The 13,461-nt window shown below is 40.7% G+C and overlaps 1 protein-coding gene across 1 annotated transcript in view; it reads left to right on the forward strand.

Moving 5' to 3' along the window:
- Positions 1-13,461, forward strand: part of TRHDE (thyrotropin releasing hormone degrading enzyme) — a 460,588-nt gene that overhangs the window by 143,156 nt on the left and 303,971 nt on the right. The window contains exon 3 of the mRNA XM_068971693.1: positions 8,516-8,642. Coding sequence (XP_068827794.1) covers positions 8,516-8,642 — 127 coding nt within the window. The remainder of the gene's footprint in view (positions 1-8,515; positions 8,643-13,461) is intronic.

Genomic DNA, 13,461 nt, shown 5'->3' on the forward strand with positions numbered 1-13,461 from the left:
AGCCAGTAATCTCGCTCTCAGGTAAACTTGGGTAGTGAAGTTTGGGCTTTTAAATGTACAAAATTGACAACAAAAACCTAAGAGCAAAGATTAAAAATCTAGAGTAGAGGTTGGATTTTCAAAAATATTAAAGAAAAGAAGCAGAAGGAAAAAGGAAGAAAGAAAAAAAAAACCCACAAGAATTATTAAAACAAACAAACAAACAAACAAAATCCACCTACAACCATCCAAAGACTATATATGGTGTTTGCCTTAAAAAAAAAAAAGTCTTTTTTTTAAAAAATAATAATAGTAGGTTATAGAAATAAAAATTAGAGGAGAAATAGAAGACTTAACAATTAAAAAAAAGTTAGAAAAAAAAACGAAAAAAAAAAAGGAATGATTTTAAAAATAGTAAAAATATATCTGGCCCTTCCCTGATGTTGTAGGCCGTGTGGGATCACTTCCAAGGTGGTTCCTTCTGTTTAACTTCTTCTGTTTGCTGGTTTTTTAGGCTCACTAGTTCAGTCGCACTGTGGGGAGGGGGGATGCTGCAAACAAATAGCACTGTCGTGTGCACACTGTGTCTCAGCCCTGCTTGACCTGTCCCTTCTCATGGCGCACAAACCGCTCCGGCTCTATGATGCTCAGCCGGGAACCATCTGGGGCCGGCCCTAGGCTGTGTGCACTTCCCCGGTCCAAGCCGCTCAGGTTCAGCGCTCAGGCAGCCCTCAGAGGCACAGATTCGGCTGGGACTGCGCTTTGTGCCCTTCCCAGGTCTGAGTAGCTCAGGAGTTTGGCGAGCGCAATCGCCGCAGCTTGTCACCTTTTCTGCCGCTGCTGCTCAGCTTTTTGGGTGGACCGCTGGTGCCCCCCGTGAGGCAGATGGTGACTGTCCAGCACCCCCAGAAGTCTTAGCAAAGAAGCCTGCTTGCAGTTAGGTAAGTAAAGTCTCTCCGGGTCTGCAATGCCCCTTTCCAGCCCTTACGGCTCTGGCTGCCTGTCCCCGGCGGGGGATGGTCTGCAGCTGGCTTTTTCTGTTCCGTCCTTTGTTCTGTGCTCGGTCCTGGCGGTGTCTTATGTTTGAGCTTTTCGTGCGGTAGCTATCCCACAGTCTGGTTTGCTAGCCCAAGTTAGATTGTTCTGGTTGCGCGTGGGGCGTTCCTGCCCGATTCTTACAAAGCACTGCAGCCCGCGCCTTCCGCGCGTCCCTGCCCTGCCCCCACTTCCCAGTGGCGGATGCAGGCGTCTGTGCTGCTTTTCCGCTGGGGGCGTTACTGTTGGGCTTGTAATCTCTTGGTTTTAATTATTTATTTATTTTCCCCTTCCTGTTACGTTGCCCTCTGTGTTTCCAAGGCTCGCCACAGACTCGGCAGGGAGAGTGTTTCCTGGTGTTTGGAAACCTCTCTTCTTAAAATTCCCTTCCCGGGACGGGCTTCCCTTCCTGGGACAGAGCTCCCTCCCCACCTCCTTTGTCTCCTTTTTCGTCTTTTATATTTTTTCCTACCTGTTTTTGAAGACAATGGTCTGCTTTTCTGGTTGCCTGATGTCCTCTGCCAGCCTACAGAAGTTGTTTTGTGGAGTTTGCTCAGCGTTGAAATGTTCTTTTGAGGAATTTGTGAGGGAGAAAGTGGTCTTCCCGTCCTATTCCTCCGCCATCTTTACAGTTCCCCATTGTCGTTTGTTTCTAGAAATTGTTTGATTTTCCTTTTGATTTTTTCAGTAACTTCTTGGTTATTTAGAAACGTGTTGTTTAATCTCCATGTGTTTGTGTTTCTTACAGTTTTTTCCTTGTTATTGATATCTAGTCTCATAGCATTGTGGTCAGAGAACATGCTTGATACAATTTCAATTTTCTTAAATTTACTGGACCACTGATTTGTCGCCCAAGATGTGGTCTATGCTGTAGAATGTTCCATGTGCACTTGAGAAGAAGATATATTCTTCTGCATTTGGATGGAATGTCCTGAAGATATCAATGAGCTCCATCTCATCTAATGTGTCATTTAAAACTTGTGTTTCCTTTTTAATTTTCTGTTTTGATATCTGTCCATTGGTATGAGTGAGGTGTTAAAGTCTCACTATTCTTGTGTTACTATCAATTTCTCCTTTTATGTCTGTTAGTGTCTGTCTTGGATATTGAGGTGCTCCTATGTTGGGTGCATAGATATTTACAATTGTTATGTCTTCCTCTTGGATTGATCCCTTGATCATTATGTAGTATCCTTCTTCATCTCTTGTAATATTCTTTATTTTAAGGTCCATTTTGTCTGATATGAGGATTGCTACTCCAGCTTTATTTTGCTTCCCATTTGCATGGAATATATTTTTCCATCCTCTCACTTTCAGTCTATATGTATGTATCTTGAGGTCTGAGGTGGGCTTCTTGTAGACAGCATATATATGGGTCTTGTTTTTGTATCCATTCAGCCAGTCTGTGTCTTTTGGTTGGAGCATTAATCCATTTACATTTATAGTAATTATTGATATATATGATTATTTTTGATATATATATCATTATTATCATATATATATTATTATTGATATATATATGTTCCATTTATATATATATGTTATATATATATATATATGTTCCATATATATCTATTTCCATTTTCTAATTGTTTGGAGTTGATTTTGTAGATCTTTTTTCTTCTGTTGTATTTCTTGACTATTAACAGTTGTTGTAAAGCTGGTTTAGTGGTACTGAATTCTCTTAACTTTTGCTTGCTTGAACAGCTTTTTATTTCTCCATCACTTTTGAATGAGATCCTTGCTGGGTACAGTAATCTTGGTTGTAGATTTTTCCGTTTCAGTACTTTAAATATATCCTGCCATTCCCTTCTGGCCTGCAGAGTTTCTGCTGAAAGATCAGCTGTTAAATGTATTGAGTTTCCCTTGTATGTTCAGTTCAGTTCAGTTCAATCACTCAGTCATGTCCGACTCTTTGTGACCCCATGAATCGCAGCACACCAGGCCACCCTGTCCATCACCATCTCCTGGAGTTCACTCAGACTCACGTCCATCGAGTCCGTGATGCCATGCAGCCATCTCATCCTCTGTCGTCCCCTTCTCTTCCTGCCCCCAATCCCTCCCAGCATCAGAGTCTTTTCCAATGAGTCAACTCTTCGCATGAGGTGGCCAAAGTACTCGAGTTTCAGCTGTAGCATCAGTCCGTCCAAAGAAATGTTACTTGGTGCTTTTTCCTTGCTGCTTTTAATATTCTTCCTTTGTGTTTAGTCTTTGTTAGTTTGATTAATATGTGTATTGGTGAGTTTCTCCTTGGGTTTATCCTGTATGGGACTCTTTGTGCCTCTTGGACTTGATGGACTACTTCCTTTTCCATGTTGGGGAAATTTTCAACTATAGTGTCTTCAAAAATTTTCTCATACCTTTTCTTTTTCTCTTCTTCTTCTGGGAACCCTATAATTCGAATGTTGGTGTGTTTGATATAGTCCCAGAGGTCTCTGAGACCGTCCTCAGCTCTTTTCATTCTTTTTACTTTATTCTGCTCTTCAGAAGTTATTTCCACCATTTTATCTTCCAGCTCACTGATTCAGTCTTCTGCTTCAGATATTCTGCTATTGATTCTTTGTAGAGTATTTTTAATTTCAGCAATTATGTTGTTTGTCTCTGTATGCTTCTTCTTTAATTTTCTGGGTTTTTGTGAATTGATTCTTGCATTTTCTCCATTTTGTTTTCAGGGTTTTTGATCATCTTTACTACCATTTTTCTGAATTCTTTTTAAGGTAATTTTCCTATTTCCTCATCATTTGCTTGGACTTCTGTGTTTCTAGCTTATTCCTTCATTTGTATGGTATTTCTCTGCTTTATTTAAGTTATTGTGTTTGAGGTCTCCTTTCCCCAGGCTTCGAGGAAAGTTGAATTCTTTCCTTGAAGAAGGTTGAATTCTTTCTTCCTTTTGGTTTCTGCTCTCCTAAGGCTGGTCCAGTGGTTTGTGTGAGCTTCTTGTAGGGTGAGATTTGTGCTGAGTTTTTGTTTGTTTTTCCTCTGATGGGCAAGGCTGAGTGTGGTGGTACTCCTGTCTGCTGATGATTTGGTTTGTATTTTTGTTTTGTTTGTTGTGTAGATGAGGCGTCCTGTACAGGGTGCTACTGGTGGTTGAGTTATGCCAGGTCTTGTGTTCAGGTGGTTTCCTTTGTGTGAGTTCTCTCTATCTGATATTCCTAGGGTTAGTTCTCTGGTAGTCTAGGGTGTTGGAGTCAGTGCTCCCAATCCAGAAGCTCAGGGTTTGATCTCTCTCAGTGTGCAGTCAGCTTTGTGCTTCCCTCCCTCCTTCTCTGCAGCCGCCGGGACTGCAGCTGAAAACTTAATTCTGATTATGTCATTCTGTAGCTTAGAATCCTTGGCTCTGCCTATGCCTATAGCAGTAAATTAATCATCTACAATTTGGTTTAAAAGTACTTCTTTAATTTGAAGTTTTTTCTTTACTTATCAGTATGCTTCTCTTCACTTGTCTAATTTTGTCTCTCTTGAGTCATCATTGAGTGTGAAAGAGGGCAAACAAGGATGGTTTTGAGGTATTGAATTTGGGCAGCTGGATGGAAACACTTCTGGAGTGTTAGGTGTCTGTGTGTGTGTGTGTGTGTGCGCACGCACGCGCATCCATGTGTATGAGAGAGAGAGAAAAAAGAGAGAGAACGATTGGGAGTTTGGATTTTAGACATGTTAAGTTTGAGATGCTTGTTCAGTATACAAATGGAAATGTCCAGTGGGCAGTTGGAAGTCTGGAATCATGGGGTAGGTCTTCAGCATCTCTATAGTATTTATAACCATGAGACTTGCTGCTATCTCCAAGGGACTAACTGTAGGCAGAGAAATGAGGTCTATGGTTTGAAATCCAAGATCTTCCAATATTAAGAAGTGAGCGGAATGAGGGAGAGGATGAGGATGAATCAGCTGAGAGACTGAGAAGGAGTGATCAGTCAGATGGAAGGAAAGTAAGATTGAAGTTAGGTGAAGGAAGCCTTTGAAAGAGGGGAGAGGATCCACTCCCCTCTGTCAAATGCTGCTGCTAAGCTAAGCACGTCGAAGACTGGGAGCTGACGGATTTGGCATCCTGGGGCCAGTAGTGACGTTGATGAGAGCAGGTTTGGTGGAGCAGTGGGAATGAAAGCCTTGTGGTGGCGAATGCAAGAGAGACTAGAAACAGGGAGTATAAATGGGCAACCACCCTGACTGTGACTTAGTCACTCAGTTGTGTCCGACTCTTGTGAGCCCATGGACTGTAGCCTGCCAGGCTCCTCTGTCCATGGGATTTTCCAGGCAAGAATACTGGAGTGGGTTGCCATTCCCTTCTCCAGAGGAACCTCCCCAGAGTCCAGGGGATACCTATTATCTCAGGCTAAGTGATGCTTTTCATTTTGAAAATGTTCTAATCGTATGTGAATTCTAACTATATAAAAGGAAAGTAAGGAAAAATGTTAATTCTAACTATATAGAAGTAAAGTAAGTTATGTTAATTCTAATGTTAATTCTAACTATATAGCAAACTCTTTCAAGGACTTGATGGAAACCATAGCTGGAGGAACTATAGTCAAGAAAGATTTTTTTCTTAAACATAGGAAATGATACAGAGTATTTGCTGATGAAAAGGATCCAGTGTGGGAGCCTAAATTGGTGATACAGGACACGAAGGGGAGAATTTTGAGAACAATGTCTTTGAAAAGGCAGGAAGGATAGACTATGGTTTGGCTTTGGACAGGAGCTCAGTCCTTTGCAATGGGTTCTATTAAATTACAGGAGGTCAGGTTGTAATGGGAGGGAAGGCAAAATGCAGTTAAATTTCTCACATTGTATTTTGCCATTGATTAGTTTGGTTCTCCACATTGTGAGCCTCTTAAGAGAAGTAAGAGTAAATGCTTTGTTTACTTTGTGGCAGAAATTTTTATTGTTATATTTCTACTCTCTAGTTCAATGCCTGGCACACAGCAGATATGCGATCAATGTTTAAATGAACAAATGAAGACACTGTACTAAAGATGGGTATGCTTCTCACTTAAATTGGATCATTTCCATCAAATCTTGACAACTAGATTAATTTAATTGTGCATCTCTTGTCTGGGCCTATAGATAGCTTGACTGACTGGTAGAGTTGACTGATAGGAATGGCCATGTTTCTACTAAAATCAATGATGTTTCTTAGGAGTAAAATTAATGACCTTTTGCTGCATTATTTTGCAATGGTCCTGGTTATGGTTTGCAAATGAATTTACTATTTACTTCACCTTGAACCTTCTGAAAACTATCTATTCTCCTCAGTATCCACTTGGCACTTAGAGTTTACCATTCATTGGGCATGTATCCTTACCTGTTACTTTAGTTAATTTACATATGAATAGGAAGGTCTTTGAGAATGGGAATTCCACCTTTATTGCTTTTTGTTCTCAGTAATGCTTTGAACCGTCTCTAATTATAGAACCTGTCTTTTTCATCACTAAGTTAAAAAGGCTTAGTCCAGGCCCAGGTGCAAAACAGGTGCCAAATAAATATTGAGGGAACGAACGCAGGCATGACCGATTCTCGTCTGTGGTGTGTGCTGTCATGCACAGGCCAGGCCTCCTTTCCGTCTGGGGTGCTTATCCCCCAGCTCTCGCTGTTCTGCTTCTAACAGCTCACATCTGAAGTCTTCTCCCAAGGACTATCCTTGAGCCACTGGAACTATGTCATCCAGATGCTCCGAAAGCAAACTCCCGGAATTTAATGCTTTCCCCTTGGGACTGAGGAGCAGGAATATGGGACTCTCTTGCTTCAAGGCAGCACAAACTTGCCAGTGCAATTTACAAGCCAGGACTCCCTGTAGGGTTAGGCCGAGGCCAGGACTTCACTTGAAATTGCACCCTTGCTTGGCTTTGTATGCTTTCTTATATTGCTTCCCTTGCTCCCTTGTAGGTTTGCCCTTGAGGACACTTCCTTAATAAATCACCTGCACACTCATGTTTTCCTTAGGACCTGCTTTTGGGGAATTCAAGGCCTTTCATGTTTATAAGCAGTTGATGTCAAGGGTAGCAGACCACGACCTCTGTCTCTCTGAGTGTCAGGTTCTGCTGTTGCAGATGGCGTCTCCTGATAGTTTGTGGTTTCATCCTCCTGTCAACCAAAACTGCAGGTGACTGCAAACAACATTTGATATTTCATTTGACTGTCAGGTGAGAAGGCATTTCACAATTTCAGTAAATAATAGTCATTGAATTTGGTGAGTATATTGTTGAATTATAGATCTTTCTAGCAAAGTCAGAATGTATTTTTCTTGACATTTTGCTCTTTTTGATTGCACACATCTCTGTTCTCTTTCCTGAAGCAAGAATAATAAAGAGTTAATTGTAAAATCAATTTTTATATGATTGAGTACAGCTTTCTTTTGTCTTCCTGTTGTATATAAATATCCATTTCCACATACAGAGTCATCTATTTACGTTTTTAGTGATTTGCAAAGATCTTTTATCTGTAAAATGGGATTGGAAGTAAGGTGTTTTAGGACTGAAAAGTACTTTAGCAACCAGTTGGTGGCCAATGCCTTCATTTTATAAAAGAGAACTTTTGAGACTGGAAGAGGTTAAGTAATTTGTTCAATATCACACAGCTTAGTTAGCAGCAGAGTAGGAATAAAACCCAACTCCTGGGCTGCAGGGCTCTCCACTGCTCCACAAAGCACATATTTCTTATTCATAGAATTGATATGAGGATTAGGGACCACATCTGTGAAAAATAGATTTAGCCTTTGGAAAGAAAGATGCTGGATAGCTTTATGAAAGCTTTAAGAAAACTAATCTCATTTTAACCTTTTCTGTACAGTTGTTAATTTTGTTCAGTTTTATGTTATTTGCCTCAGGCTCCTTTTGGCCAAGGACTAGATAATACGCAATGCTTGATTTGAATATCAATATTAAGTATCTGGATTGTGTTAGAAATATGAATTATTTCAGCTGGTTTTGAAGCCTAGGAGCGGTTGCCTTCCTCAAGACAGCCTTCCAGAATGGCAATCATTTGTGTACATGAAGAGTTTTCTATTCCTGCTTTGCATATTGAGAATAAGGACAGTTGGATAGTTGGTTCCAAAGAAAAGTAGAAGCATAAATTAGTTTTTTGTTCAGCCTGGTAATACTTCCAAAGCTTGTTGCAGTATATCTTTAACAAACCATGAATTTTCTCTCCTGCCGAGTCACCACATCCTGCCTGCTTTCAGCATAGTCAGGGAACCATTATACTAATCCACCATACCTTCCTATCTCTAGCAAGCACATGTAAGTGATAACTTTGAATATTTATTTTGATGCAAGGTGTATAAATCTTCTCTGTGTCAACTTGTAAAGCTGGGAAATTGTGACTTGCTCAATGTGGTTACTTCAATTGTTTAAGTTTGGTTCTTTCAGTCCCAGCGTGCTTTGATATATGAACAAGAATGTTGCTTAATTTTTGTGGTATTTGAAGTGATTTGTGTAGATTCATACATACAGGGAAGATAAAATTCGAGTATCAAAAGGCTAAAGTAACTTTTATATATATTTTAAATTAGGTACGCTTGTATGCAAGACCCGATGCTATCAGAAGAGGATCCGGGGACTATGCGCTCCATATAGCAAAGAGATTAATAGAATTTTATGAAGACTACTTTAACGTGCCCTATTCCTTGCCAAAACTAGGTAAGAATTTTCTTGGTTATTGTGTTGGAAGGACTCCTTGAAAGTGGAATTTCTTATTCGTGCATGTATCTGAAACATTCCAAGGGTTTTATTTTTAGAGAAGATGAGAACAGAAAATCGTTTCTTCTGAAGAGGTAAAATAAAATTTAGTGTTTCTCATGGGAATTAAGAAAGGCATTATGGAACTTTAAGCTTCCAAAAGATAACCCAAATAGCTAATTTGTTGAATAAGTACTATGGAAGGATGCTTGCCAACATCTCATTTAATCCTTGTAACTGCTCTGAGGGTAGGTACTGTTAGAATACTTTCCACATAAGGGAATTGAGACTTGGGAGTCTCAATTCACTCAGACAGCCAATAGAAAAGGAGTTGGGATTTCAAGCTAGGTCTTGATGATTCCCAGAACTATTCAGTGTTTTATACTAAGAAGGCACTCGTTGATTGGTTTCTGTTTCCTAATTCTCAGATGTCAGACTTGAATTTACTGGTTATCCCTTAGATTATTTTTATTCAGTCAGTCATATTTTGAGTCCACAGTTATAGTAAGTAGAATAAGAGCAAGAGATGAGGAAAATTGCAATGATGGAGATTGTATTCACGTGTCTTTCTTTTACAAAGAGAGTAAGTTCAATAATTATTTGTTATATGAATAAATGAATGAATTTTGTTGTCCTAATTTGAATGAAACTGCTGCTTTTGCAGGGGGTGAACTATGATGTTCCAGGAAGTTAGAAAGGGTATAGTATATATATATATATATATATATATATATATAATATAATTTCAGTTCAGTTCTGTTCAGTTGCTCAGTCATATCTGACTCTTTGCGACTCGATGAATTGCAGCGTGCCAGGGCTCCCTGTCCGTCATATATATATCTCCTATATCCATTAGAAATGCTGAAGTGATTTTTGCTTCTCAGAAAACCTGTTTTGAAATATTACATCGTCACAGTTTGTTGTTCCTCAACCCTTCTTCCCCATCCATTATCCTTCTCAGGAACATTGTTAACCAACATCTACATACGGGTTATCACCTACTGACAAAAATAAAGTACTTACCTGATCAAAAGTATTAACATTTGAACCACAAGTTCTTCTCTCTCTCTGGAGATGGGCCTATTTCACTAAAGTAACTGCCTGCTGTGTAGTGGTCTTACCATCAGTGATTCAGAAAATAGAATAATTGATGTTGTTGTCAATGAGTGCAGCATACAGTGTTAATGAGTGATGGTACAAAATTCTGAGGTCTTTTGAAACATGTAACCTTACAATCCCTAAGCTTTTCTTTCAAATTTCTAAACAAATTTTTATTTCAAATAAGATCTGTGTTTTGTTTTGCTCTGCCTTCTTTATTCCCCCCTCAATATCAACTTCCCTGTCAGGATCTGTTGTACTGAAATCTCCCTGGTGGGCACCCAAGGCAGAAAGGAAGAGCTGACCCCATTTGCGCGGGGCGACACTGTTCTTCTCCTCCAGGTAAAGCAGTCTGGGGACATCCCAGCCTGACCCTGATGTAAAATTCACCAGTGCTTGTGCTGCACATTCAGCAAGAGAGATAGAATGTGGATCTTTGTCCTCTTCAGACCGGTAATCAGTAGAGGAGCTCAGTTTATAACTTCAGGGGATTCCCTGTAACTGGCTGCTTGCAGCAGGAAGCATTCTGTTCCTCTATTTCACTCACAATTGAACTATGTGGGCTTTCATCCATAGAAAAGAGCTGTGTTCACTGTTACTATTACTTGGTAAGTTACCTTATGGCATATATAATTGAATGATTTGATTTACCCCAGCACACTCCTTTTTATGTATCTAGGGGAATTTCCACAGCCCCTGCAGTTTGTACATTTTCTCTTAAAGCTCTACTTTTTAACTATACCTGTGGATATTTAGAGCTACATATTAATAGATTTGTAATAGATATGCTTTCCAAATACTCCCTACATAAAAATTCTGAAGCACAGAAGCATTTGGACAAATCCTTACTTTTTATCTCCCCTGGAGAAGGAAATGACAGCCCATTCTAGTCCTCTTCTCTGGAGAATTCCATGGGCAAAGGAGTCTGGCAGGCTACAGTCCATAGCGTCATACAGAGTCAGACAGGACTAAAGCCACCAAGCAGCAGCAGCAGCAGCAGCAGCAGCGTAGCATATCAAATGAAGATAAGTGCCAATTAAAATAAAGCAAGGGCTTCCCTGGCGGTCCAGTGGTTGGGAGTCCACTTTGCAATGCAGGGGATATGGGTTTGATCCCTGGTCTAGGGTGATCCCACATGCTACGGGGCGACTAAGCCAGGTACCACAACTACTGAGCCTGCACGGCTACTGAGATGAGAAGCCGAAGTTCCTGAAGCCCACGCGCCCTGGAGCTGGTGCTCCACAGCAAGGGACGCCACCGCAGTGAGAAGCCCGTGCACGCACCTGGGGAGTAGATCCCGCTCACCACGACTAGAGAAAGCCTGCACACGGCAACGAAGACCCAGCCCAGCCAAAAGCAGACAAATAAAAAATAGAGATAGAGTGTAGGGGTAGGAAGTGTGGGGAGCAGATGGGGCATGGAGAAAAGTCTGAAGTTTTTAAACGGGGGGATATTGAAAGCTTTATTGGGAAGCTGACTTTGGAGCAGAGAACTTAAGGGAGTAAAGGGGTAAGCCAAGGGGATATCATGGAGCAAGGACTCTAGCCAGAAGGGACACAGTGCCCAGATTTTGAGATGGGGACTTTCATGCATTTGAGGAATGGCAAAGTATAACTGGAGGAGAGTGATTTAATGGGTTGAGAAACAGCAGATGAGGTCAAGGAGTGATGAGTGGGTGACAAACGTAGGGCCAGCAGGCTGTGTTAAGGATTTTAGTTTAGTTTTTTTTTTATAATAAGATGGAGATTTATTGTTCAGTTTTGAGCAGAAGTATTACATTATCTGGTTTCTGTTATAAAAGTGTATTCACTAGGTTGAATACACTGTAGGGCAATGGTCCTCCACCGAGGGTGATTCTCTCCCTCCGAGGCACTTGGTAACATCTGAAGACGTTTTTGTTTCTCATAACTCAAGAGGGACTGCTGGAGTACTACTGGCATTTAGTGGGTAGAGACTAGCAGTGCTGTTAAATGTCCCACAGTGCGCGTGACAGTCTCCCACAACCAAGAGCTACTAATGATGGCTGAGATGGAAAGACCTGTTGTAGGGAGAAAGGACAGAGACATGAAAACCAGCTAAGAGGCTATGGCAAAATGCAGGCACAGTTTGATAGTTGCTTGGACTGGGATCTTAAGAGTGAGATAGTCAGAAGTGGTCCAATTCTAGGCATATCTTGGAAGGAGAGACAGCGATGAGCCAGATGTGAGATCTGAGGAAAAGAGAGGTACTGTGAGTGATTCCAAGATTTTGTGCCTTATAACTAGAAGGATGGAATTGTCATTTACTGAGAAAGGATTGTGGAAAGAGATCATTTTAAACATTTAAGTGGCAGCTTGATATTTCTAGGAAATTCAAGTAGACAGTTGAATTTATGAATATGGAAATTGGCTGAGGAATCCAGCTAGAGACACGCATTTGCCAGTGTGTTATGATGGATAAAACTATGAGGCTGGATGGGGTCACCAAGGTTGTGAGAGCAGGTAGAAAGAGAATAGGAGCAAGGAAGGACTGACCTGATGTTTAGAGGTTAGATTTGGAGCTTGAGAAGGGCTCTGGGGAGGAAGCAACTGATGAAGACACTAAAGAAACAGGTATATGAGATGTTTCCAGGCATCTAGTGAAGACAGATGAGGATTGAGAATTGATCATACCCTGAGGCTACCATGTGAAAGTAACTAGTGACCTTGGCAGGAGTGGTTTTAGATCAGAGGCCTGATGGGTGTGTTCAAGAGCAACTAGGGGTGCACTGGGGAGAGGATGCAGAAACTAGAGACTGTGAGTGCAGATCACAGACCAGCATTTCTGAAAATTCCCCATGGAAGAGTTCTAATGGACAAGGAGAAATATTTGTGTTTTAAAAATGCTCACCTCTTGATAAGCACTGTTTCTGTGAACAGATCATTTCCTCACCTCATATGTTGTTCTTGTCCCAAGCTACATCAAGGAGAACTTGCCTCTTTCTTTGATTTGCATTAGAAAACACGGAGAGGAAATGCACGGATAAGAACACTCTCCACCAGCTGACCTGACCCTACTGAAGGTTTGCAGAGATGTGTGTAAATGTGAATGTCAGGGTGTTAGACATTGCAGAATCTCAAAACAAACCTTTAAAACCTAATACTGAATCCTTCTTTTCTTAAAAATATCACTTTGCTGTTCTGTCATAAACTCAGCAATGTCTTCTCTCTTCCCAAATTCTTGTTCGTTTCTAATGCTGAACAGTTTACGTTTCTCTGCCACTGTATCATCTCATATTAGCTCATCTCTAAGGATTTAAGTTTCACTACAAGTAATTTCTCAGAGTAGTTCCCTGAAAGAAATTCTGATGCTTGCCGTTAGAAAAAGATTGATTCTCCTTGTTGCATAACAATATTCCTGTAACATTTTAAAGCCCAAATAGGCAGCCAGTGTGTGCTGTGTAAGAGTTTGTTTTTAAATCTATTAGATAACTGAAACTATATTAGGCATCCCTGCTGGCTCAGACAGTAAAGAATCTGCCTGTATTGCAGGAGACTCAGGTTCAATCCCTGGTCCAGAAAGATCCCTTGAAGAAGGAAATGGCTACCTGCTCCAGTGTCATTGTCTGGAGAATATTCTTATTCATGGAGAATACCATGGACAGAGGAGCCTGGTATACTAGTCTAAGGAAACTTATACGGGTACTATAGTATTTGTATAAAGT

The sequence above is a fragment of the Capricornis sumatraensis genome, chromosome 4 (assembly GCF_032405125.1).
Source record: "Capricornis sumatraensis isolate serow.1 chromosome 4, serow.2, whole genome shotgun sequence".
In the NCBI taxonomy this organism is placed as follows: Eukaryota; Metazoa; Chordata; class Mammalia; order Artiodactyla; family Bovidae; genus Capricornis; species Capricornis sumatraensis.